The sequence below is a fragment of the Thalassophryne amazonica genome, chromosome 23, assembly GCF_902500255.1.
Source record: "Thalassophryne amazonica chromosome 23, fThaAma1.1, whole genome shotgun sequence".
Taxonomy (NCBI): Eukaryota; Metazoa; Chordata; class Actinopteri; order Batrachoidiformes; family Batrachoididae; genus Thalassophryne; species Thalassophryne amazonica.
The window spans coordinates 5826647-5854437 of record NC_047125.1 but is presented as its reverse complement, the minus strand read 5'-3'; the positions used below and the strand labels follow the sequence as shown (position 1 = coordinate 5854437).

The 27791-nt window shown below is 41.4% G+C and overlaps 2 protein-coding genes across 2 annotated transcripts in view; both read right to left on the bottom strand.

Annotated features, from left to right (window-relative positions):
- LOC117504818 overlaps positions 1-27791 on the bottom strand; it is a 3434143-nt gene that overhangs the window by 55086 nt on the left and 3351266 nt on the right. The window lies entirely within an intron of this gene.
- Positions 1-27791, bottom strand: part of mta2 (metastasis associated 1 family, member 2) — a 74748-nt gene that overhangs the window by 3921 nt on the left and 43036 nt on the right. The window contains 15 exon segments of the mRNA XM_034164586.1: positions 3437-3579; positions 8584-8702; positions 12451-12540; positions 12968-13196; positions 13283-13422; positions 14762-14862; positions 14946-15004; positions 15107-15181; positions 21534-21608; positions 21611-21721; positions 22550-22646; positions 22889-22989; positions 26654-26695; positions 26697-26783; positions 26910-26973. Coding sequence (XP_034020477.1) covers positions 3437-3579; positions 8584-8702; positions 12451-12540; positions 12968-13196; positions 13283-13422; positions 14762-14862; positions 14946-15004; positions 15107-15181; positions 21534-21608; positions 21611-21721; positions 22550-22646; positions 22889-22989; positions 26654-26695; positions 26697-26783; positions 26910-26973 — 1533 coding nt within the window.

The following is a 27791-nucleotide window of genomic DNA, read 5'->3' as shown; positions in this document are numbered from 1 at the left end:
TGCGGTGCTGGTATAGCCTCTTGTTTAAAGGTTGCTTTGTCTCACCTACAGGAAAACTGTAATGAACACTACGTTCATTACAGTTTTCCAACATCTGATATAATACACTACATTGCTCTGTTTGTAACTAGGGATCCTGTCCTTAGGGTGAACTAATTTCTGTCTCAAGGTGTTAACCGGTTTAAAGTAAACTGGGATTTTGTGCTGTCTGAAGATCCTCTGAAGTTTTTCCCCTACTCCTGCTAAATAAGGGAGAGACACTCTTCTTCTTGTTTCCGTCTCCTGTCTATCTGGTCTCTTTGTTTTCTGGGACTTCTGCACTTTGTCCAGGGACCATCATGGGTACCCACATACTGTGAGGGCTTTCCGTACAAGTTGTTGTTCTTTAGCCCTTCCCTCTGCAGTTGTGGGCACCTGTAGGGCTCTGTGTTGAAGAGTCCTGATCACCCCGAGCTTGTGTTCAAGGGGGTGGTTTGAGCCAAAGAGCAGATATTGGTCAGTGTGAGTGGGTTTTCTGTAAACCTTTGTCTGGAGCTGCCTGTTCTCTCCAATCGTAACATCACAGTCCAAGAAGGCTAAATGGTTGTTTCTGGCATCCTCACGTGTGAACTTGATATTGGAATCCACCGAATTGATGTGTTCTGTAAAGTCCTCGGCCTCCTGTTGCTTGATTTTAACCCATGTGTCATCGACATATCTGAACCAGTGACTGGGAGAGATGCCCGTGAACGATGTCAAGGCTGTCTTCTCCACTCGCTCCATGTACAGATTGGCCACAATGGGGGATACCGGAGACCCCATTGCACAACCATGGATCGGCCTGTAGTAATTCCCCCTAAACAGGAAATACGTGGTGTTAAGACAGATCTCCAAGAGTTGGCAGATGTGGTCTGGTGTGAGTTTGGTCCTTTCAGGTAGAGACACATCCTCCAGCAGTCTCTATGTGTCTCAGGAGGGGTCTGGTTAGGTTAAAAACTCCAGCTTTTGTTGGCTTCTGGTTTATTCTTCTCTACAAGAGTCAAGACAGAAGTCAGACTACCAGAGCAAGAATTTTAGCTGAGGAAGATTCTGTGATTTGAAGCGAAACTTCCTCACGTCAAGCAACCCAGTCCAGTCGAAGATTCAAGCTTCTCTACTACACAATGACAAGGGTTATATTTGGAGGAGCAAAACTGAGCCTTTCAAACCTAAGAACAATGTACCAACGGTCAAGCATGGTGGTGGTAGCATCATGCTCTGGGGCTTTTTTGTGGCCACTGGTACTGGTGCAGTGCACAGTAGACGTGCAATAGTGCAGTAGAAGTAGACGAAATAAAGAAGGAGGACGACAACTTCCAGATTCTTCAACATAATCTCAAACTGCTAGACAGTTGAAACTTGGCAACAATTGGGTTTTCCAATAGGACAATAATTCCAAACACGTATCAAAACTGGCTGTGGGTTGGCTAAAGCAGGCCAACATTCAGTTTCAGGAATGGCCTTCCCAAAGCCCCGACCTCAACCCTATCAACAATATGTGGACTACGCGTAAAAGCTGGGTCTATGACAGGAAACCAACCAATTTAAATGAACACTACTGATTCTGCCAAGAAATGTGGTCCAGAATGCGTTATGAATTACTACCGAAAGCACCTGGCCGAGGTGCAGCTTGCGTTTAACCAAATATTAGTGGGGGTGTATGTATATATTTGAGTCTGTATGTATAATTCTGACCCTGTGTGGATGAGAGATGATCCAAAATGAATTCAAATTTGGAAAAAGAACAGTTCCACCCTGGCAAAAGAACAATTTAAAGCCCAAAATTAACCTAACATTCATGCACGAGTACATGTAAACATCCAATTAAATTGTACATCCATTCAAACATTTCAAGTTTGTAACACATTCCAGAAATAGTTGGAATATTAAAGCATGCACTAATTTGCAGTGTTGCCATTCTTTCTCATAACAACTTCTACATTAATTCTACCATCACAGAAGTGTAAATTTCCTTTGCCGGGCCACTGACAACCCCACACCATGACAGGCCCTGATTTTTGGATTTGTTGCTGTTAACAGCCTGAATAGTCCTTTTTGTCTTTGGTCCGGAGCACATGGCATCCATTTCTTGCAAAAAATAAATAAATAACTAAATAAAAATCCATGTGGAATACTGATTCATCTGACAACAATACACATTTCCACTGTGTGATGGTCCAACCCAGATGCCTCCGAGCCCAGAGATGTCAACACGTCTTCTGGACAAGGTTAACATAAGGCTTTTTTTTTTTTTGCAGTCAATTTTCAAGTGGCATCTGTGAATGTAAGTACTTATTGTGGCGTTTGACAAAGGTTTCCCCAAGTAATCCCTTGCCCATGTGGTTATATCAGCTATTGATGAATGACAGCTACTGATCTGAGGAACCTGAGATCGCGGATGTCCTTCTTAAGGCATGCACCTTTGCCCTTTATGCACCGAAATCCTTCTAAATTCGCTGAACTACTTAATGATATTATGTACTGTAGAGGGAGAAATATGCAAATCCTTTCCAATCTTCTCTCCTAAACAATTCAATAATTTTCTTTGGTTCTCAAAGACTCAGCCTTTTATGGAGCCTACTTTTATATCAAATCATCATTACAACCACCTGCTCACATTACCTGTTTGAAATGACCTTTTTTTCTTTTAACCTTAATACTTGCTGTAAATTGCCCCAGTCCCAACTTTTTGGAATGTGTTTCAAGGCCTTAAATGTAGAAACGGATGTCTATTAAATTAAATGAAGATGATGATGCAAAACATGAAATATTTTGGGTTCATGCTGTCTGAAATCAAACAGAACTAAAGAAGTAAAAGTAAGAATTACTGCAGTTGTGTGTGCATATGTACGTGCAGTTTATTTGCATTTTCAATATAATCCCAACCTTTTTTGATTTAGGGTGGTATATTTATGTCATGGGCTGTGTGGTGGCTCAGTGGTTAGCACTCCTGCATTCCAGCAAGAGGTTGCGGGTTTGGTTCCACCAAAGTGCAGTGTCTGTGTGGGTTTCCTCCCACCATTAAAACATGTAGCAGGATTCAGTATTAGCACTCCTGTCACTGTATAAAGATAAAACCAGTTTGAAACCACATGAGGCTGGAGACTGGAGAGTTGCTAATCTGTTATCCCTGTCAGGACGCAGCAACAGGCAGCTGGAATCGTGTTCTCCTTAAGATGGTCCTTAGAAACAGTCCAATCACTGCGTCATGTCAGTCCACATGACGTCATATTGGTTTGTTTATAATGTGAGCGTGCGAACAGAGATATTTAATTAAACTGTCTGGCTCTGGACTGTGCGGTCTTTGCTCTTCAGAACTCTGGCTCCAGTTCAAATGGAAGTGTTGACACCTGGTCTGGGTGAAAGCTGTTGCTATGAAAGCTTTGTTGTTTGGTCTTCTGGATGGCATTAGATGTACCTGGTGTCCTTTGTAGCCACAAACACCACAGGGTTGGGTGCTTCACCCTGGCTGACCTTCTGCCGCTTGATTACGGACTGCGAGGTGGTCCTCATACCTGATGTAAACGGCCTCCCATTGGCTGAGAAAGGCAGCCCTGCAGCCTGTGAATTAAAGAGGAATTAATTACAAACAAGTTACTGTCCCAAGGAGAGGAGTTTAAGTATCTCGGGGTCTTATTCATAAGGGGGTAAGATGGAAAGTGACATTGATAAACAGATTGGGGTTGTGTCTCATGTTCTGCGCACCCTGTACCACCAATGTGGACCACATTGGTGAAGAAACCACTGAGCCACAAGTTGAAGTCGATTTACGCTCCTATCTTCAACTATGGTTGTTCTTTGTAATGACAAAAAAAAAAGGTTGTGGATAAAAGCAGCAGAAATAAGGTTCTTCCATCTACTCAAGGAGAGGGTGAGACTATCCAAGAGGAACTGTGTAGAGTCGACACTTCTTTGTATCAAAAGGACCCAGCTGAGGCTGTTCAGGCATCTGTGGCCAATGTCCCCAGACACAATATGGGGCTTTTGAAAAAAAGATATTTACAAATCGGTGCAGCAAGTAGTGCTCTTGTGGGTCACGGTGCCCAGACGTTCCTGCATTTTATTAATGTTAACACCTAGAGAATGCAGTTTTAAATGGGTGCATTTCATAAATTTATATGAAGTAATTCTTAATTTTTGTTTGTCCTGAAACCAATGGGTTTTGAGAATTAGATACACTTCTGTTACATACTGCTGGTGCATATATATGTCTCTATGCATTTAATTAGAATATGGTTCACACAACAAAATTGAACTGTATCATGAGTTATAGTTCACTTTATAAAATATTTTTAAAGAATGCAATTAAGTCACCAACACAGATTTACAATCCTATTTCCCATTTTGAAGCAACATTATTCAAAGTGCTATCAATTTATCAAGATTTCAGCATGAAATTGAAAACTATTTCAACAACCAAAGCATGACAAATTTCCCAAACTGGACTTATTGAGTGCTTGAAATGTTTACGGTGCTGCACAATAATTTTTCTTTCATTCAAATGGAGATCTCTATCAGACTAATTCAATTTTGTGAATAATCATGGACAGTCTTCTTGCAAAAGGGAATCTTAGACCAAGGCCAGGGAGTGACTCCACAATACTACACACGCTGAACTTCCTGAGGGTTAGCGGCTCTTGGTAGATATTATCAGAAATGAAAATAAAAAGAATCCTTTCAACAGTTCAGCTTTCCATACCAGGCAGTCATACGGTCACCGAGGAGCCGGTGAAACATTCCAGTCAAACAGATTACAGGGTAGCACAGGCCTCTATGCATCACGTATTTACTTATTCACATTATTATGTCCATATTTTATTTATTAATTCAATTATGCATAATATGTTATGGGTACGTTTTGGGTAAGTTAAGAGCATGTTGAAGCACAATGATTAAAAACTTTAAGCATGCTGAAAATTTTCAACATATGCCAGCGTATGTCACATGCGATTGTTGACACACATTTCTTGTCATTTACTCATAAGTTGAAATACATCCATGCTGTCCATTGATTGGCTGAAAGCTGCAGTCCTCATGCAAACAGTGATTTAACGGAGTAAATATAGTCTTAATCTTACCTGTTTCATTCAGATTCCTCGTCACATCCTGACGAACACGTATCCACATAAAGCCTCCTGATTTTGGAAAATGACGTCTGAAAATACTTTAATTCCTTGTCATGGAGAAAGTCCTTCTGTGTTGACGTCCTTCATAGAACGCTTATGTGAATTCCACCCACATTTAGCGTAGAGAAACTAAGGAGATTTTTCCTCTGGGTTGTAACAGCAGATCTGATTATCAATCTGCATGCTAACTGGGAATTACAAACTTTTTTGCTTTTATTTTTTCTAATTATACACTGAGTAAAAATATAAACACCCTATGTGAAATATTGATGCCATGTGGGGTCAACAACTGTAAGTGAGCATATGCTGAGTTTTACTTGTACAATAGGGATATTTCTCTTGATTTGTGTACCATTTTTAATCCATCTCTCTGTTAGCGAGCATTTGCTCAGTGATGCAGTGATTTCACTCATTACATGGGTGTGGCATATCCAGACGGTGATCAGACAGAATGAGTACCCACACACTCCCTATACTGGGGACTTTTGACAAAATGTCCAATTTTGTCAAAAGTCATAATGCCTCAAATGTCTCAGGTCATGCGGGAACGTGCCATTGGCATGCTGGATGCAGGGATGTCCACCAGAGCAGTCGCTGTACAGATGAATGTCAATTATCGGACGATAGGCCGTTTGAGAGTTTGTTTCCGACAGACGGGCAGTACTGCAAATCGACCACATCCACGTCGGCCATGTGTGACTACACCAGCACAAGATCGACACATCCGGCTTGTCCACCTACGGGAATAACATTCCACAGGCCATGATAGACAACCTGATCAACTCTATGCAAAAGTGTTGTGTTGCTCTGAGAGATGCACATGGTGGACACACGAGATATTTAACATTCAATTTCTTCAAACTGACCCCTAACGTGTTCAAAGGGATGTCAATCCTTTGCAGATGCCAAAATCAAGATGTAATGGATGGTGATCTAAAGATTATTCATTAACAAAATGAATTTTGATTTGGTTCATATATTGCATAATCCTAATGTTAATAAAAACTCAAAAATCTGACATGGGGCATTTATATTTTTGTTCAGTGAACTTCAACAACATAGTTGTCTGGTGTGAAATAGGGAGTTACTGAGAAGGAGTTATGTGAAAGAGCTTTAAGAGAACCAAGGCAATGGTGAGAAAGCATTTCATGAAAAGAAAAAAAAGACATCTGCAGTGCAAAAATATATTTCTGGGGCGGAGGCAATATCAAACATTTGTTACATCAAAAGAACTTAAAATTTGTGGAGCATATGTCAGATTCTGTCGTCTATTGAAAGTTCTAATTGCTAACTTTAATTGATGTGGACAGTGGGACTTTTAATGTCATGCTGCTGTCAGCTGACTGCTAGTAATCTAAAAAAAAAAAATAATAATAATAATAAGCTGACTACCATGCAAATCTAGAAATGTGAATAATGAAGCCATATAAACCAGTTTACTACTTGTGAAAAGATAAATCAATCAATCAATTTTTTTATATAGCGCCAAATCACAAACAGTTGCCCCAAGGCGCTTTATATTGTAAGGCAAAGCCATACAATAATTATGTAAAACCCCAACGGTCAAAACGACCCCCTGTGAGCAAGCACTTGGCTACAGTGGGAAGGAAAAACTCCCTTTTAACAGGAAGAAACCTCCAGCAGAACCAGGCTCAGGGAGGGGCAGTCTTCTGCTGGGACTGGTTGGGGCTGAGGGAGAGAACCAGGAAAAAGACATGCTGTGGAGGGGAGCAGAGATCGATCACTAATGATTAAATGCAGAGTGGTGCATACAGAGCAAAAAGAGAAAGAAACAGTGCATCATGGGAACCCCCCAGCAGTCTACGTCTATAGCAGCATAACTAAGGGATGGTTCAGGGTCACCTGATCCAGCCCTAACTATAAGCTTTAGCAAAAAGGAAAGTTTTAAGCCTAATCTTAAAAGTAGAGAGGGTGTCTGTCTCCCTGATCTGAATTGGGAGCTGGTTCCACAGGAGAGGAGCCTGAAAGCTGAAGGCTCTGCCTCCCATTCTACTCTTACAAACCCTAGGAACTACAAGTAAGCCTGCAGTCTGAGAGCGAAGCGCTCTATTGGGGTGATATGGTACTACGAGGTCCCTAAGATAAGATGGGACCTGATTATTCAAAACCTTATAAGTAAAAAGAAGAATTTTAAATTCTATTCTAGAATTAACAGGAAGCCAATGAAGAGAGGCCAATATGGAAGATGTGAACAAGGGCGCAATTTAGAACTTGAAATTGGGGGACAAAGTGTAAGGCCCGCAGGGCCGAAGCCCATAGACCGGGGGTCAGAAGCCAACGCTTTCTAGATAAGCTCAGATGCATTCTGAGCATCCAGAACAGTAATTTTAATGTTTTGAGAAGACCATAAAGTGGACACCATTTGACTTATGCAATTTAAAATTGTGGATATAAGTACTTTATTCTGAGAATAGCACTGATTTTATTAACATCCTGGTGTAAATAAGGTATCACCACATGTGTAGAACTCAAAAAGAATGATAGGTTGAGTTTTCATTAAAAAAACAACTGTAATGTGGTAAAATGTATTCATGAATATGAAAGAACAGGCTCTTAATAATTATTAACTATCGCATGCTGTATTTTTTCTCAAGATTTGTTTTTGCATAAGTTTGAAAAAACAACAAATCATAAGTTTAGGATAAATTACTAATGAATTTAATTTTCGAAGTGGCACTAATGACAACACTCATACTAAACATAATTTCGCTTGCATAGACTGATTTTGGAGATCAAGCAATAATTGCAGATGGGCTTTCTGAGGTCCCAGATAGCTTTTCTGATTTCCTTTTCTAACTTTCAGAATTTAGTAAATTAGCATATGGTCCATTGATACTTATGTGTAGACACTAGTCCCTAGAGGCAACTATTTTTGGTTTCAAATCTGGGCAAATACAGTCCCAGAAAATTCCGAATGTGACAAACAAGAAACAGGTGTTGTAAACAAGTCAATGCTGCTAAAAATACAAACTTGCAGAAACAAAGATACTATTCTGACATGGCTTTGCTCATAAGACTGACATAGCATGTTTCAAGTACACACATATATGTCACAAGGTGGTGGTGGGGGCATACCACATTCTGTGCCCCCTGGTGGGGGTTGGGGGGGGCACGTTACCCCTATCCCCCACCAAACTGCACCCATGGATGTGAAATACATAATGCATTATGCTTTATAGGCGGCAATTCATCATGTGGTAGATGGCATTAGCCTGACTGCTTCGGAATTCTGCGATTACAAATGTCATAGTAACTGTGTGACGAAATTAAACAGAATTGGGCGAATCATTCTGACACATTCCAGAGGCACAGTAATATGGTAAACTGTCTAAATCTTTCTCATAATATTGTATAATGACGGATTAGGAAGTGCAGTGTAAATTATCCAACAATTGTGTGATGTGCTGGAAATACTGACGTAGTCAAAGGTTCTCTTCCCCAGCAGTCCTGGGCCTCCACGCGTCTGGCTGACCTGGTTGCGGTTTATTGGAGTTGGGGGTCCACGGGAAGCTTTTAGCTTCAGAGGTGCTGAGACAGCTGACAACAAACAAATCAATCAATCAATTTTTTTTATATAGCACCAAATCAGAACAAACAGTTGCCCCAAGGCGCTTTATATTGTAAGGCAAGGCCATACAATAATTATGTAAAACCCCAACGGTCAAAAACGACCCCCTGTGAGCAAGCACTTGGCTACAGTGGGAAGGAAAAACTCCCTTTTAACAGGAAGAAACCTCCAGCAGAACCAGGCTCAGGGAGGGGCAGTCTTCTGCTGGGACTGGTTGGGGCTGAGGGAGAGAACCACGAAAAAGACATGCTGTGGAAGGGAGCAGAGATCGATCACTAATGATTAAATGCAGAGTGGTGCATACAGAGCAAAAAGAGAAAGAAACAGTGCATCATGGGAACCCCCCAGCAGTCTACGTCTATAGCAGCATAACTAAGGGATGGTTCAGGGTCACCTGATCCAGCCCTAACTATAAGCTTTAGCAAAAAGGAAAGTTTTAAGCCTAATCTTATAAGTAGAGAGGGTGTCTGTCTCCCTGATCTGAATTGGGAGCTGGTTCCACAGGAGAGGAGCCTGAAAGCTGAAGGCTCTGCCTCCCATTTTACTCTTACAAACCCTAGGAACTACAAGTAAGCCTGCAGTCTGAGAGCGAAGCGCTCTATTGGGGTGATATGGTACTACCAGGTCCCTAAGATAAGATGGGACCTGATTATTCAAAACCTTATAAATAAGAAGAAGAATTTTAAATTCTATTCTAGAATTAACAGGAAGCCAATGAAGAGAAGCCAATATGGGTGAGATATGCTCTCTCCTTCTAGTTCCCATCAGTACTCTAGCTGCAGCATTTTGAATTAACTGAAGGCTTTTTAGGGAACTTTTAGGACAACCTGATAATAATGAATTACAATAGTCCAGCCTAGAGGAAATAAATGCATGAATTAGTTTTTCAGCATCACTCTGAGACAAGACCTTTCTGATTTTAGAGATATTGCGTAAATGCAAAAAAGCAGTCCTACATATTTGTTTAATATGCGCTTTGAATGACATATCCTGATCAAAAATGACTCCAAGATTTCTCACAGTATTACTAGAGGTCAGGGTAATGCCATCCACAGTAAGGATCTAGTTAGACACCATGTTTCTAAGATTTGTGGGGCCAAGTACAATAACTTCAGTTTTATCTGAGTTTAAAAGCAGGAAATTAGAGGTCATCCATGTCTTTATGTCTGTAAGACAATCCTGCAGTTTAGCTAATTGGTGTGTGTCCTCTGGCTTCATGGATAGATAAAGCTGGGTATCATCTGCGTAACAATGAAAATTTAAGCAATACCGTCTAATAATACTGCCTAAGGGAAGCATGTATAAAGTGAATAAAATTGGTCCTAGCACAGAACCTTGTGGAACTCCATAATTAACTTTAGTCTGTGAAGAAGATTCCCCATTTACATGAACAAATTGTAATCTATTAGACAAATATGATTCAAACCACCGCAGCGCAGTGCCTTTAATACCTATGGCATGCTCTAATCTCTGTAATAAAATTTTATGGTCAACAGTATCAAAAGCAGCACTGAGGTCTAACAGAACAAGCACAGAGATGAGTCCACTGTCCGAGGCCATAAGAAGATCATTTGTAACCTTCACTAATGCTGTTTCTGTACTATGATGAATTCTAAAACCTGACTGAAACTCTTCAAATAGACCATTCCTCTGCAGATGATCAGTTAGCTGTTTTACAACTACCCTTTCAAGAATTTTTGAGAGAAAAGGAAGGTTGGAGATTGGCCTATAATTAGCTAAGATAGCTGGGTCAAGTGGCTTTTTAAGTAATGGTTTAATTACTGCCACCTTAAAAGCCTGTGGTACATAGCCAACTAACAAAGATAGATTGATCATATTTAAGATCGAAGCATTAAATAATGGTAGGGCTTCCTTGAGCAGCCTGGTAGGAATGGGGTCTAATAAACATGTTGATGGTTTGGATGAAGTAACTAATGAAAATAACTCAGACAGAACAATCGGAGAGAAAGAGTCTAACCAAATACCGGCATTACTGAAAGCAGCCAAAGATAACGATACGTCTTTGGGATGGTTATGAGTAATTTTTTCTCTAATAGTTAAAATTTTGTTAGCAAAGAAAGTCATGAAGTCATTACTAGTTAAAGTTAATGGAATACTCAGCTCAATAGAGCTCTGACTCTTTGTCAGCCTGGCTACAGTGCTGAAAAGAAACCTGGGGTTGTTCTTATTTTCTTCAATTAGTGATGAGTAGAAAGATGTCCTAGCTTTACTGAGGGCTTTTTTATAGAGCAACAGACTCTTTTTCCAGGCTAAGTGAAGATCTTCTAAGTTAGTGAGACGCCATTTCCTCTCCAACGTACGGGTTATCTGCTTTAAGCTACGAGTTTGTGAGTTATACCACGGAGTCAGGCACTTCTGATTTAAAGCTCTCTTTTTTAGAGGAGCTACAGCATCCAAAGTTGTCTTCAATGAGGATGTAAAACTATTGACGAGATACTCTATCTCACTTACAGAGTTTAGGTAGCTACTCTGCACTGTGTTGGTATATGACATTAGAGAACATAAAGAAGGAATCATATCCTTAAACCTAGTTACAGCGCTTTCTGAAAGACTTCTAGTGTAATGAAACTTATTCCCCACTGCTGGGTAGTCCATCAGAGTAAATGTAAATGTTATTAAGAAATGATCAGACAGAAGGGAGTTTTCAGGGAATACTGTTAAGTCTTCTATTTCCATACCATAAGTCAGAACAAGATCTAAGATATGATTAAAGTGGTGGGTGGACTCTTACTTTTTGAGCAAAGCCAATAGAGTCTAATAATAGATTAAATGCAGTGTTGAGGCTGTCATTCTCAGCATCTGTATGGATGTTAAAATCGCCCACTATAATTATCTTATCTGAGCTAAGCACTAAGTCAGACAAAAGGTCTGAAAATTCACAGAGAAACTCACAGTAACGACCAGGTGGACGATAGATAATAACAAATAAAACTGGTTTTTGGGACTTCCAATTTGGATGGACAAGACTAAGAGTCAAGCTTTCAAATGAATTAAAGCTCTGTCTGGGTTTTGATTAAATTAATAAGCTGGAATGGAAGATTGCTGCTAATCCTCCGCCCCGGCCCGTGCTACGAGCATTCTGACAGTTAGTGTGACTCGGGGGTGTTGACTCATTTAAACTAACATATTCATCCTGCTGTAACCAGGTTTCTGTAAGGCAGAATAAATCAATATGTTGATCAATTATTATATCATTTACCAACAGGGACTTAGAAGAGAGAGACCTAATGTTTAATAGACCACATTTAACTGTTTTAGTCTGTGGTGCAGTTGAAGGTGCTATATTATTTTTTCTTTTTGAATTTTTATGCTTAAATAGATTTTTGCTGGTTATTGGTGGTCTGGGAGCAGGCACCGTCTCTACGGGGATGGGGTAATGAGGGGATGGCAGGGGGAGAGAAGCTGCAGAGAGGTGTGTAAGACTACAACTCTGCTTCCTGGTCCCAACCCTGGATAGTCACGGTTTGGAGGATTTAAGAAAATTGGCCAGATTTCTAGAAATGAGAGCTGCTCCATCCAAAGTGGGATGGATGCCGTCTCTCCTAACAAGACCAGGTTTTCCCCAGAAGCTTTGCCAATTATCTATGAAGCCCACCTCATTTTTTGGACACCACTCAAACAGCCAGCAATTCAACAAATACATGTGGCATTCAGAGTTCAGCAGAGAGAAAAGCCTGGTACAGGAAGTCTACTTACCAAGATCCTTCACAATGGTCGCCAGTGACTGCCGAGGAACCAATTTGCTTTTTAATGGCGCTTTTGTGGCCTTTGGCAATCTGATCATACCTGAACAAACAGAAAACAATGTAAGTACATATGGGGTCAAAGCAAATAGGACAGAGGAAGGGAACTGTAATCCTGAGCTATTCCACAAAAACCTGGACTCCTCCAGATCTGAGAACCTCAGGCCGTGTCATGACAGCAATATGGAACATTCCACAGCTCCCTTTCATTAACAACTGCACAACTGCATTTTTTTTTTTTTAACAACTGATCAAAGACAACTGAAAAGATGAAATTTCAAAATTTTACAACAGTTTGGACACTTTACTGCAGACATGACTTCATGTTGACACACAGAGTGTTACTAGATTTAGGATTTTCTGGTTAATGTGTAACCGCTCCAGTGTGGCTAGAAATCAGAGACGACAAAACATATACGAATTACGTGCGAGTTTATGACTTGTGCAGATCAAACTGTAGGTGTACATACACTCAGCTTTGACAGCGTTGGCATTGATGGAGGCGTAGGGCCGCCGTGCCGCACGGCGAGGTTGCAGGATGTCCTCGCATACCCGTCGAGCAATGCGTGTCAGCTTGGTAGTCTGCAGAATGAACGTCTGGCGGTTTTTGGCCAACAGCTTGGCTCGGCCCTCATTTCGCGTGAATGGCGACATGCCCTGGACCTCCTGTCGTGTCATGTGACCCCGGGGGCCTGACTCCTGTATATTATGAAAGACACAGCTGATATCGGTGCTGCTTTGGACACCAGTCGAGATTGGATCGAACTGTAAGGAATCAGACATACAGAGCCAGGTCTAGTGGCGCCCTCTAGCTGAGTGGGGGTCTTCAATCCTCCATACTTTTTCCAGTAGAGCCAGCAAGACGCGCACAGCCTGCACTGCATGTTGGGAGGGCCCCAGGCATACCACTGTGGTGACTGCGTCGCTAGTTTAATGAAAGGTAAACCACTGTGATGACGGAGACATCTGATCAAACCAATCACGAACAAATTCCACTAATATATATATATATATATATATATTTTTTTTTTTTTGCTAAACCTCTAGAGGAGGGCAGAGGTTATGTGTCTATTCCTTTCCACTCATAACAGGAGTTGGCTTTGACTATTTTTTCCAAGGTAAAAATGTGTGGAATTGGAAACTTGTGTTGGTGGAGGTTAGTGCTTTACGACTGCGGTCTCTAGTTAGTCCGACACTGCCCCAGTAACTATTTTTTTCTTATTTTAGAAAATGTTGCAAGCCTTCGATGCAGAAATGGATTCATATTAAATGTAATGTTGCTGAAAGAAAGAAAACATGAAAAATCTTGGGATCATACAGTCTACAATGAAACAACATTCAAAGAAAATCTAAGAATCACTACTGGGGTTTTATTATTTGTATTTTACATCCCACCGCAGATTCTCTGATTTGAGGTTGTTCATAATGTTTTGATACCCATACACAGTGTTTCTGTTGCGGCCAGTGTGGTGGCCAAGACGTTAGCACACTTGTTTCCAGGGAAACACCAGCCGTGCCCACTGTCCATGTAATGTGAAGTTGCGTCAGGAAGGGCATCTGGCGTAAAACGTGCCAAATCAACATGCAGATCCATATCCAATCTGCTGTGGTGACCCAAAGTGAAAAGGCCAGACACTACAAGAACCTGCATATACAGTAGTTTCACATATTTATATGAATGTGTGTGTGTGTGAGAGTGAGAGAACAGAACGTTGGTCCATTTTTAGTGATGAATTTATATTTGCTTTGTACTTTATTGTTTCCTTCACCCGCTCATTGGGTTTTCACAATACCAGATACAGTGCTAACTGTAATTCCAGCAACCTGTAATGTCATGGTCATGGAAGGCCATGACCTGCTAAATATAGCCATTTCACTGTTTTTTCTAATCCAATATTGCCATAACATTATCTCTGAGGTAAAACAAGTGCTCTCTTCCTCTGAACGCACATATCGTGTCATGCATTTTCGAATGTTATGTGATTCTTTCTGTATGGCTTGTGACCTGTAATAGTGGAAAAAGTGTTTCGATTCAAGTATGACAAAATACAGCTATTTTAAATCACCTGTAAATCCACCTCATGTGAGCATAGTTTTTTTTTTTCTCCAATACTCAGTTGATCCATACAAAAAAAAAAAAAAAAAAAAAAAAATCTTTCCATTGAGAGCATTTTCAATTTGTAACTTCAAACAGTGTAATTTGATTTGACAAAAATCTTTTTTGGGGGTAAATCTGTCCAAACTTTCACAGTGAGGGTACTTACTGTGGCAGCTTTCACAGCTGAGACCTTTCTGAAAGCTTGTAGCCCCGTTCACACCAGGTTTACTTCCTGGCACCATGATCTGATTGGGGTTGGGTTTGGTGCTGATTGACAGAAGAAGAAAGTTTTACTGTCATTGGTTGTAATTCAATAGACACGACGGCCTGCAGTTTGCAGTAATACTCACTAGGTGGGGATGTAGACTTGTTTCAGCTTACTGTCTGCCTCAGCTGCCTTCAGCCTTTTCTAAAAAAGAAGAGAAAAAAATTAACTGTTAGTGAAGAGCACAGCTGATAAAAAAAAAAAGAAATCCATAACAAACTAACTGGTGATTATTTTATGACACACCTGTTGGATGTAGCGGTCAGTTGTCTTCCACATGTAGTAAAACTGGACCACACTGGCTAAAGACTTCCAGGGAAGCTTCAGGATAAAAAATAAATAAATAAATAAATAATAATAATAATAAAAAAGCAACATCTTCAACCAAAAATTAACAGACACATAAACACCACTTTGACCCTTCAGATTACTCAAGTTTTACAGTAAAACCATAAAAATGTGGACTAATACTTATCAAAGCATCAAATCCATGCAGCACCCCAAAATCTGGACAACACATGTATTCAATTTAATTAACCAGTCTAATGGAGTTCAACAACAACAAAACTATAACAATTCCTACAATTCTTTGACTTTTGAAGGCCTTTTGGCAGAACTCTACCCAAAAACAGGCCGATAGCGTCACTAACATTTATCCTGCTAAATCAGTACATCAGTTCAAAGATGGAATCCAAGTCTGTTCACGTCACGTTGATGAGCGCATCTTGGGTCATGTATCTTCTTACATGTACACACAGACTACGATTTCTTTGTCATGTTCTCATGTTCAGGCTGTTTAAACTGTAGATCCTAAAGCCAATTGTTGAACATTTTAAGCGATGCTATAGAGAAGGTACACGATGGTGCGCTTCCTGTTTTTCTACCATATTTGTTTTGCTGACGGTATGACACAATTCATGCAACTAAGAAGTCTTTCTTGTTTTTATTTCATATGCTGACATACCTCATTGAATGCCCAAACATTTTTATAAGGAGTCCATGAAAGTTTTTAAAAGCCTGGAGGCTTCTGATTATTGAACTTTGAAAATAGATATAATAATAAAAAAAAAAAATCTAACATTTCCTGTTTAAATACACTCAAAATATAAACGCAACACTTTTGGTTTTGCTCCCATTTTGTATGAGATGAACTCAAAGATCTAAAACTTTTTCCACATACACAATATCACCATTTCCCTCAAATATTGTTCACAAACCAGTCTAAATCTGTGATAGTGAGCACTTCTCCTTTGCTGAGATAATCCATCCCACCTCACAGGTGTGCCATATCAAGATGCTGATTAGACACCATGATTAGTGCACAGGTGTGCCTTAGACTGTCCACAATAAAAGGCCACTCTGAAAGGTGCAGTTTTATCACACAGCACAATGCCACAGATGTTGCAAGATTTGAGGGAGCGTGCAATTGGCATGCTGACAGCAGGAATGTCAACCAGAGCTGTTGCTCGTGTATTGAATGTTCATTTCTCTACCATAAGCCGTCTCCAAAGGCGTTTCAGAGAATTTGGCAGCACATCAAACCAGCCTCACAACCGCAGACCATGTGTAACCACACCAGCCCAGGACCTCCACATCCAACATGTTCACCTCCAAGATCGTATGAGACCAGCCACTCGGACACCTGCTGAAACAATCAGTTTGCATAACCAAAGAATTTCTGCACAAACTGTCAGAAACCGTCTCAGGGAAGCTCATCTGCATGCTCGTCGTCCTCATCGGGGTCTCGACCTGACTCCAGTTCGTCATCGTAACTGACTTGAGTGGGCAAATGCTCACATTCGCTGGCGTTTGGCACGTTGGAGAGGTGTTCTCTTCACGGATAAATCCCGGTTCACACTGTTCAGGGCAGATGGGAGACAGCGTGTGGGTGAGCGGTTTTCTGATGTCAATGTTGTGGATCGAGTGGCCCATGGTGGCGGTGGGGTTATGGTATGGGCAGGCGTCTGTTATGGACGAAGAAGACAGGTGCATTTTATTGATGGCATTTTGAATGCACAGAGATACCGTGACCAGATCCCGAGGCCCATTGTTGTGCCATACATCCAAGAACATCACCTCATGTTGCAGCAGGATAATGCACGGCCCCATGTTGCAAGGATCTGTACACAATTCTTGGAAGCTGAAAATGTCCCAGTTCTTGCATGGCCGGCATACTCACCCATACCCATTGAGCATGTTTGGGATGCTCTGTACCGGCGTATACGACAGCGTGTACCAGTTCCTGCCAATATCCAGCAACTTCGCACAGCCATTGAAGAGGAGTGGACCAACATTCCACAGGCCACAATTGACAACCTGATCAACTCTATGCGAAGGATATGTGTTGCACTGCATGAGGCAAATGGTGGTCACACCAGATACTGACTAGTATCCCCGCCCAATAAAACAAAACTGCACCTTTCAGAGTGGCCTTTTATTGTGGACAGTCTAAGGCACACCTGTGCACTAATCATGGTGTCTAATCAGCATCTTGATATGGCACACCTGTGAGGTGGGATGGATTATCTCAGCAAAGGAGAAGTGCTCACTATTACAGATTTAGACTGGTTTGTGAACAATATTTGAGGGAAATGGTGATATTGTGTATGTGGAAAAAGTTTTAGATCTTTGAGTTCATCTCATACAAAATGGGAGCAAAACCAAAAGTGTTGCGTTTATATTTTTGTTGAGTGTATTAGTTTATTAGTAGTTTATTTGTAATTCTATTGCTATCCATTTGTAATTTGTAATTCTATTCCTATTTTCATGCTGGCACTTTACTTTCACAACTTGCTAAATATCCATTCATTATTATTTACCAGAGGTAAAGTGAAGCTCACACAACACAGCATGCTTTCCTGGGCTCAAGGCTGATCTGTCCAGGTTCTGTTGCTTTACTGCTTGAATCAAAGCAATCCACCGTGTCTGTAGCTATTGCTCTATTATAAATAGATTTAAGAAGAAATGTGTGAAACGGTGGACAATAATGTGAGTTTGCTTCATTGTTGTTGTCCTCAACCAAGCAACAGCGTGCAATGTGTTATGGGATCAGAAGTACACACTGCGCGGGTCACGTACCTTCTCTATTCAGTCATTCATTTTATGTACTGGTAGTGTGTTTACCAGACATATGTCGCATTTGTTTGTTTTGGGGGGTTTTGTACATGTTTTGCTGGTCCTTTGACATATTTTGATGTCATCTATATATGAAGGAAATATTGCATCATCATTTATGACCACAAGATGGCACAAGTACCAGCATTACAACCTGTTCCTGTGTGCTGATCTCAAAGGTACTGTAATCCACACTGGAGCAGAAGGTGATGGTAATGCACCATAAAGCTGATCTGAGTGCAAAGAATGTACTGGGTCTTCGAAAACAACTGAAGTTTATAAATCACGCTTTCAAACTGAAAGTCCATCCATCCATCCATCCATTTTCTTCCGCTTTATCCGGAGTCAGGTCGCGGGGGCAGCAGCTCAAGCAAAGCCGCCCAGACCTCCCGATCCACACACACCTCCCCCAGCTCCTCCGGGGGAACCCCAAGGTGTTCCCAAGTCAGCCGAGAGATGTAGTCCTTCCAGCGTGTCCTGGGTCTTCCCCGGGGCCTCCTCCTAATGGGACGTGCCCGGAACACCTCTCCAGCGAGGCGTCTGGGGGGCATCCGGAAAAGATGCCCGAACCACCTCAACTGACTCCTTTCGACGTGGAGGAGCAGCGGCTCGACTCCGAGCTCCTCCCGAGTGACCGAGTTCTTCACCCACCCTATTTCTAAGGGAGCGCCCAGCCACCCTGCGTAGGAAACTCATCTTGGCCGCTTGTACCTGCGATCTCGTTCTTTCGGTCATGAGCCAAATGTCATGACCATAGGTGAGGATCGGAACGTAGATCGATCGGTAAATCGAGAGCTTTGCGCCCCTATTCAGCTCTCTCTTCACCACCATGAGTGAAGAGAAAGTCCATACTCTTGAAATAAAGAGCCAATATAAACATTCATACTTTGCGGTACTCCACTTGTGTGGACTTTTTGGACAGCCAAAATGGCAACACAAAGGACAGCTAAGCTAAGGTTAGGCTAAATATAAATGTTATGAAAATGTGTAAGTGTTTTTCAAGTTTTAATTACATTTAGTGAGGGAAATGTGTATGTTTAGCTCCAAGCAAGAAGTAGTTTACTCTTGAGTTCTTTACACCTAGTACAATAACATGAATTAGCCTGTTAGCTTCTGCTCACTAATACGGTGTTTGCCTTCAGCAAAAAGGAAAGTTTTAAACCTAATCTTAAAAGTAGAGAGGGTGTCTGTCTCCCTGATCCGAATTGGGAGCTGGTTCCACAGGAGAGGAGCCTGAAAGCTGAAGGCTCTGCCTCCCATTCTACTCTTAAAAACCCTAGGAACTACAAGTAAGCCTGCAGTCTGAGAGCGAAGCGCTCTATTGGGGTGATATGGTACTATGAGGTCCCTAAGATAAGATGGGACCTGATTATTCAAAACCTTATAAGTAAGAAGAAGAATTTTAAATTCTATTCAGGAATTAACAGGGAGCCAATGAAGAGAAGCCAATATGGGTGAAGTATGCTCTCTCCTTCTAGTCCCCGTCAGTACTCTAGCTGCAGCATTTTGAATTAACTGAAGGCTTTTCAGGGAACTTTTAGGACAACCTGATAATAATGAATTACAATAGTCCAGCCTAGAGGAAATAAATGCATGAATTAGTTTTTCAGCATCACTCTGAGACAAGACCTTTCTAATTTTAGAGATATTGTGCAAATGCAAAAAAGCAGTACTACATATTTGCTTAATATGCACATTGAAGGACATATCCTGATCAAAAATGACTCCAAGATTTCTCATAGTATTACTGGAGGTCAGGGTAATGCCATCCAGAGTAAGGAACTGGTTAGACACCATGTTTCTAAGATTTGTGGGGCCAAGTACAATAACTTCAGTTTTATCTGAATTTAAAAGCAGGAAATTAGAGGTCATCCATGTCTTTATGTCTGTAAGACATTCCTGCAGTTTAACTAATTGGTGTGTGTCCTCTGGCTTCATGGATAGATAAAGCTGGGTATCATCTGCGTAACAATGAAATTTAAGCAATGCTGTCTAATAATACTGCCTAAGGGAAGCATGTATAAAGTGAATAAAATTGGTCCTAGCACAGAACCTTGTGGAACTCCATAATTAACCTTAGTCTGTGAAGAGGACTCCCCATTTACATGAACAAATTGTAATCTATTAGATAAATATGATTCAAACCACCACAGCGCCTTTAATACCTATGGCATGCTCTAATCTCTGTAATAAACTTTTATGGTCAACAGTATCAAAAGCAGCACTGAGGCTAACAGGACAAGCACAGAGATGAGTTTGTTCTCTCTCTCTCTCTCTCTCTCTCTCTCTCTCTCTCTCTCGAGAGAGAGAGAGAGAGAGAGAGAGAGAGAGAGAGAGAGCGAGGAGGAGAGAGAATTGAGGAGACTGAGATGAGAGACGCAGAAGAAGAGAGCGAGACTTTTTTTCGATCTATATAGACACCCCCACACACTCACCAAATTCCCACTGAGAAAAGGTGTTCAAAATGGGTCCACAAGACAGGTGAAAAAAGTGGATGGAAATGTAGTGCAACTCTTGTACCACAACTCTTAAATTGACGTTTACTGTGGCTCACCAGGAACATTTACAGACAACCCCAGAGAGATCAAGCACGCAATGATGACATCTTCACCAGGTAAGGCATTTGGGGGGCTGCGAACGATTGTGCAGCTGAAGCAAATGTGCAAGGCACAGGTGTTTTCCCTTGGTCTTCGCGCAGTCACCAGGCATCCATAACACTCAGGCAGGCTATGTGCCAGAGCATGCCACGAATAAATGCACCACTCGGCCAAAATGGGCAATGCTGACACTCCCTTCTTAGTGCAAGAGATACTCATCATCTTAATGTTCTCCCTAAAACAACCACTTGTCAGTCCACCAGTCTCCAAGGATCCTTGATGAGACCTGATACCAAAGACATCCAGCCGTCACCTTAGAGCACTGGTTAGCATCCAATTCTCAGTATCAAGTAGTCCACTCGATTCAGCAAAGATCACCAGCATCATCCATAAGTCAAGGTCAGCAAAAGCTACCTGAAAAGTCCATGCAACACCCCAAAATCTGGTAAGCTTTTAAGCTACACAACACATGTATTCACTAACCAACCAGGTCTAATGCAGTTCAACAACAACAACAACATAATAACTTAAAAACTTTCATGGACTCCTAATAAAATGCTTGGGCATTCGATGAGGTATGTCAGCATATAAAAAAAACCAAACAAAAACAAAAAACCAAAAAAAAAACAAGACAGACTCTCAGGCCATTCCTTTTTTATCAACCTAAACACCCAGTCCATGTGAGCACTGAACACTGTAGAAGACCGAACACAACCCTGACCAACACAAGTTTTCACTGGGCAAAAATCAGAGCCTCCAGCAATCCGCTCCAGAGAGTGCTAACAGTATTGGTCTATAGACTGGCTACAGGCCAGCAACTCTTGGGAATCCCACAATTCCCAGGATGTCCCAGACAGCAGCTGATTTATCCAGAAATGAAGCAGAAATTCTCACTGAACTGGACTGATTGGTGACATCAAATGTATGGAGATGGGAAAAAAAAAAAAAGACAAAAATCTTACAAAGTCCTCGGCGGATGTCATGAAGTCCTTGCCGTATTCTCTAGCGCTTCTCTCAAACAGCAATGGCCTCCGAGGCGGCTCCATTCCTCCATCTCGTCACGGCACAGGACTGGACCGCCTTGAGCACTAGGGTGGACATGGCTTAGCCAGGTCATAGTTGTCTTCTGCCGTGTGTCCATAGCGTGGAACTAAGAACAGAAAGAAAACATAAGGACATTGCAGACACGAGGACCAGAAATGAAGATTAAATCAATCAATTTTATTATATAGCGCCAAATCACAACAAACAGTTGCCCCAAGGCGCTTTATATTGTAAGGCAAGGCCATACAATAATTACGGAGAAAAACCCCAACAGTCAAACGACACCCTGTGAGCAAGCACTTGGCAACAGTGGGAAGGCAAAACTCCCTTTTAACAGGAAGAAAACCTCCAGCAGAACCAGAGTCTCAGGGAGGGGCAGTCTTCTGCTGGGACAGGTTGGGGCTGAGAGAGAGAACCAGGAAAAAAGACATGCTGTGGAGGGGAAGCAGAGATCAATCACTAATGATTAAACGCAGAGTGGTGTATACAGAGCAAAAAGAGAGAAAGAAACACTCAGGTGCATCATGGGAACCCCCCAGAGTCTAAGTCTATAGCAGCATAACTAAGGGATGGTTCAGGGTCACCTGATCCAGCCCTACACTATAAGCTTTAGCAAAAAGGAACATTTTAAGCCTAATCTTAAAAAGTAGAGAGGGTGTCTGTCTCCCTGATCTGAACTGGGAGCTGGTTCCACAGGAGAGGAGCCTGAAAGCTGAAGGCTCTGCCTCCCATTCTAACCGCCTAAAAGTACAAATCTCAACCATCAGATGATGGAGACAAATTTCAACAAAGTCCTAATGATATTTCCCAAGATGATGTTCAGATAAAAACAGCCATCAGTCATGAATGTTTTCTGTCCTCCTTATATTCAGTCCAACAAACTCAGTAGCGGTAATAATAAAACTACTGGGTACATTTTTTTGGTGATTCTCACCCGCGTGATGTCTCTGGAAGCTTGCAGCTGCGCTCATGGGAGGCTCGGCTGGCGAATGGAGCTACTGCAGTCCAAGGCCCGAGCAAAAGTCCCACGGCTCTGTAACAAACACGTGCCGCTACAGTTAACACAGGAAAACATCAGCATCCCAGCAGGACCAGTTAGAGCTTGAATAAAAGTGCTGCTTACACTGAAGCAAACAACACATTCCTTCCTGAGTATTTAAAACACATGACACTGTAACCCATAAGGAAAACATGAAAATATGGCCACACGTTTCCTCAAAATAATAAAAAGTCCTACTGAAGAATTATGTAAGAGTAATGTGGGTGATGTTACCTCGCCACCACCAGGAATTGATCAATCTGAGGGTCTTTGAGCTGGTTATTTGGGTCCCACACTTTGGTCTCCGTTTCTCCGGAAACGGTTGTATGATTCACCTGAAACCAACCAGAAGTGAGATGAAGACCTTAAGGGGGTATCTGACCACATACCAATTAAAATCTTTAAGGGACTGGACCCTACACTTGGGCCTACAAACCCTCTAACATCCTCTAATGTTCCTGTACGTTTTACAGTGCATCCAGAAAGTATTCACAGTATTTAAATTTTTGCACATTTTTATGTTACATCTATTCCATCTTTGGGAGTTATAGAGACATTGATTCAGGCCTTTGTCACATCTAGAATATATAGCTGTAGTGCTTTTATTTCTGGCTTGTCACAACATGGATCAAAGGTCTCACATGGTTCAAAATGCTGCTGATCGAGTTAGAACCAGGAGAACAAAGACTGATCCATTACCCCGGTTTTGGCTTCCTGTAAGGGATGGTCTCCTGGTTAAGGCATTGGGCTTGAGACCAGAAGCTCCTCGGTTCAAATCCCAGCCTGACTGGGAAAAAAAAAATTCACAAAGGGCCCTTGGGCAAGGTCTTTAATTCCCCTAGTTGCTTCCGGTGTGTAGTGAGCACCTTGTATGGCAGCAACCTCACATTGGGGTGAATGTGAGGAATTATTTCTAAAGCGCTTTGAGCGTCTGATGCAGATGGAAAAGCGCTATACAAATGCAGTCCATTTACAGGTGACAGCTTAATGCTAACTTTAACACTGAAAATGTCATAGACATGCTAACGCGTTAGCATTGCTCCTGTTTTTAAGCTATAAAATGCATCTATCAACTGTTTCAGAAGACCATAACAGGTCAGTTTAACATAAAAAGGTAAGTATTACTCACACACGTGCTCTTTAGGGTTAGCAGGGAAAGATTAGAAAATGCGAAATAAAAACCAACGGCTTTGCTTCAAGGGCCCATTGGTGCCCAACAAGATGCCTGATGGAAAAACATCAGGCATCATTCCAAAGTGGAAATCCACCAAAAAGCAGGCCATTTTTCATCCATGTAATCTACTGGCCCATGCTCTGCAATCTCCAATCCAAGTTAACAAGACAACAAGTTAACTCCAGATAACAAGGAAATCAGCAGGTCACAGAGCTTTTCATAGGAAGCGCTCAGTATCAAAGTCATCACCAGTGTAACAGTGCAACACAATATTGACTGCACAACACTAGCACACACCAAGATAAGACACGCAAATATTAGACCATTCTTTTTAAATACATTAAGGAAAATAACATAAAATGATGAAATATGATCAGAGGAAAAGCCTGAGGTGGTCTGTGGTTTGTTTGTTTTTTTGGTCAACTAGTGTGGGAGGTCCTGGGATATTATGAAGCAACCTTGTATGTCAAAAACACAAACAAACAAACAAACAAAAAACAAACCAAACAACAAAAAAAAAACAAAAAACGGGTTAACACTAGACACACCACATAAATGGATAAAATCCCAGTCAGTACATTTTTAGTACAGTGGAAACAACAAACGTGTTTAGCCTGTTAGCATCTTATTTAGTCTAGTGTGTGACTGAACAGGCTTTCCAAATTGTTACCAATATTATTTCTTGAATTTTTGTGAAATATATTTTTAAAATATAAATAAATGCAACTGATACTCCAATGCAACTCATCATCCAGAAAATTGGTAATATTAAATAACGTGGGATGAAAATGTAAATGTTTGCATTTTTGTATGTCTAGAACTGCAATTCCCACTGTATGGGGAATGCCCGCAAGTGGGTCAAGACACATCATAAACATCTCTGATTTTTAAATTTAAGACACTGATATGTTACCCAACTCAGCCACAAGGGGTGTGCAGCCAGTACATTACGAGGGTCCCAAGCTCGGACAAATGAGGAGGGTTGAAGGAGGCAGTGCGGTAACCGTAAAATTTGTCAACTCTCAACCACATGGGGTATACAGCCAGTACACTCAAAGTGCTGAAAAGGAAGTAAGGCCAGGAGATACGTAGGTGGTGGGTTTAAGTTGTTGTATGGATGGGAAGAGAAATGGTGTTGGGGTCATTTTAAAGGAAGATTACGCTAAGAGTGTGTTGGAGGTTAATCGAGGGTCTGACAGAGTGATGAGTGTGAAGTTCAAATTGAAGGGGTGATGATGAATATCATCAGTGCATATGCCCCACAGGTAGGTTGCGAGATGAAGGAGAAAGATGTTTGGTTGAGTTAGATGAGGTGGTGGAGTGTACCCAAGGATGAAATAGTGGTGATAGGAGTGGACTTGAATGAGCATGTTGGCAAAGGGAACAGAGGTGATGAGGATGACATCGGGGATGTCCAGACCTAAGCCCATGACCAGTTCTGATTGAGGTAGCTGAGGTGGAGGCTGTGGAATTCTACAAGTACCCTCGGGCTATGGCTGGACAACAAACTGGACTGGACCAAAACAACCACCTGCACAGGAAAGGACAGAGCAGGCGGACTTTATTTGGTTTTTCTGTAATTATTGTATGGCTTTTGCCTTACAATATAAAGCACCTTGGGGCAACTGTTGTTGTGATTTGGTTCTATATAAATAAATTGATTTGATTTGACTTTCTGAGGAGGTTGCGGTTGTTTAACATCTGCAGTTCACCAGTACGCAGTAGCCAGCATCTTCTTTTACACCATAAAGTGCACGCGTGCGGGGTGGGCACACATCCAAAAAGGACACATCCAAGCTGGACAAACTCATTTGTCCAAAGTAATGGAGAGTGTGGCAGAGAGGTGAAGAGAAAGTGCAGCAGGGTGGAGCGGCTGGAGAAAGTTGGTAAGCGTGAAGGAACGTGTACAAGACAGCAGTGAGACCAGCTACGTTGTACGGCTTAGAGACGGTGCCGCTAACAAAAGGCAGGAGGCTTTGAGATTGAGATGGTTTGGTCATGTGCAGTGGAGGGATCTCAGGTATATAAACAGTAGGGGTGTTTGGGGAAAAACATTTTTTTTTTAAACATTTTCTTGCTTACTCGCTGTGTGTGCTACAACGGCTTCTGTACTCCGGGGGGGGGGGGGGGGTGTGGGGGGTATGCTTCAAACACTCGTGAGCTGCAGCTTGAAGGCAAATGTTTGGGCGCATTTTGGATTTTATTATTTGCTGCGTAAGGAGGAGCTTGACATGACTTATGCAATGTGTAAAATCTGCAAAATGAAAGTCAAGCACTTCGGAAACACTTCAAATCCGCAAGCCCACATGTTATGCCATCACCCGGAGCAAAAAGGAGCGGAGCAGCGGTATCTGCCCGCTACTGACCAGCGCTTCGCTAAACTGCCAGACAACTTCTAACGAGCAAAGCAGATAAGTAAATTTACATCTAGAATTACTTGATTAACCTTGTAAAGCTGCATTTTCTTAAACATAAACATTTTTTTAGTAATACAACTATTTCTCAGAGCTCTTTGAATCGAAAATCGATTCTGAATCGAATCGTGAGGTGTTGTATGATTCACATCCCTAATAAAGAGACGGAGAAAGGTACAGAGGACAGGGTGAGATGGAAATGACTGATCTGCTGTGGTGACCTCGAACGGGAAGCAGCCAAAAGAAGAAGAGGATTTTAAACGTAATCAGAAGTAATAATAATAATAATAATAATAAAAACAACAAGACTAAGCCAGACATTTTTTTCTTTAAACTGACAATTTGTAAAGTGGAAGGACAGACGTCAGTGATTGACTGCAGTTTGTCTAATTGTAATTCTTAATGTTTAACATGTAGCTCACCCTCAGCTAACTTGTCTGGTATTTCTGCCTGGGTACTTGGATCCCACCCGGATCTCTCCTTGGTCTGCCAGCAGAGTCTTCTGAACGGGGTCAAACACCAGCGAGTAGAAGAAACAGTCCTGGATCAAACACACAGGAACAAAATAAACCCAGTCTTTTCAAAGACTGCTGTAAAGTGGAACTGAAACTTCTAAGTATACTCATAGGACACCACATCTAAATAATGACATGTGAGCACATCTCACTTCTTTCTCAAGGTAGCCAGCCAGGACGTCTGTTTCATTCAGCAGGGTGACGTTACATTTTCCCCTGCAGAGAGAGTTAGCAGTGTTCAGACAAAAAATAAAAAGAAAAAACATCTAACCATATATGTAATTAAATAAATAAAATCCCAACATGTGCTCCACCATTTCCTAATTCAAAATTTCCTGACCTGTCGCTATAAAGCCTTGAATTTATGTGCCTCACCAAGTCAGCGATTAAGATTTTCTGTCCAAATGATACAATTTGATTCGCTGCACATCAATAAACAGCTGAAGTAATAAAAACTTTTAATTTCCAGATAGATGTGAGAAAATATGTCTCCTCGGTGCATCACTGGTTTAAAACAAAATACAGGTCCATGAAATAAATGCAGAGGGACAACATAAGAAAGTCAAAAGACTAAGTGGTACTTATAGTTTGGTGCACGCACACATAAAAGCAGGTTTTACTCAACACTTTAAGAAACTGTCAGATCTGTGATGCCATATCTTCAGTTTACATAACAGCTTACTGCATTCACACAGGTTGCATAAAAAAAAATAAAAAAAATTGTGTAACAGAAACTGACTTTTACTGACTTTAGAGTAACCAACATTCAATATACATCAGTAATCTTTTTTTTTTTGGGGGGGGGGGGGGGGGGGGGTTTATACAGGAGGATTTTCTTAAAAAGAAGATCTGAAAGTTCAGATGCAATTTGCCAGCAGGTACATCTGAGATGCAAGCCTAGATCACATGTTTTGGTGAAAGAAATCCTCCTCTAGACCCCTTCATCATGAAGCTCAATACTATGGATAAAAAATTCAAAACTTGCACTGTGCACAATATCTCCAATCACAGCCACAGAAGCCTGTAACTTCTTC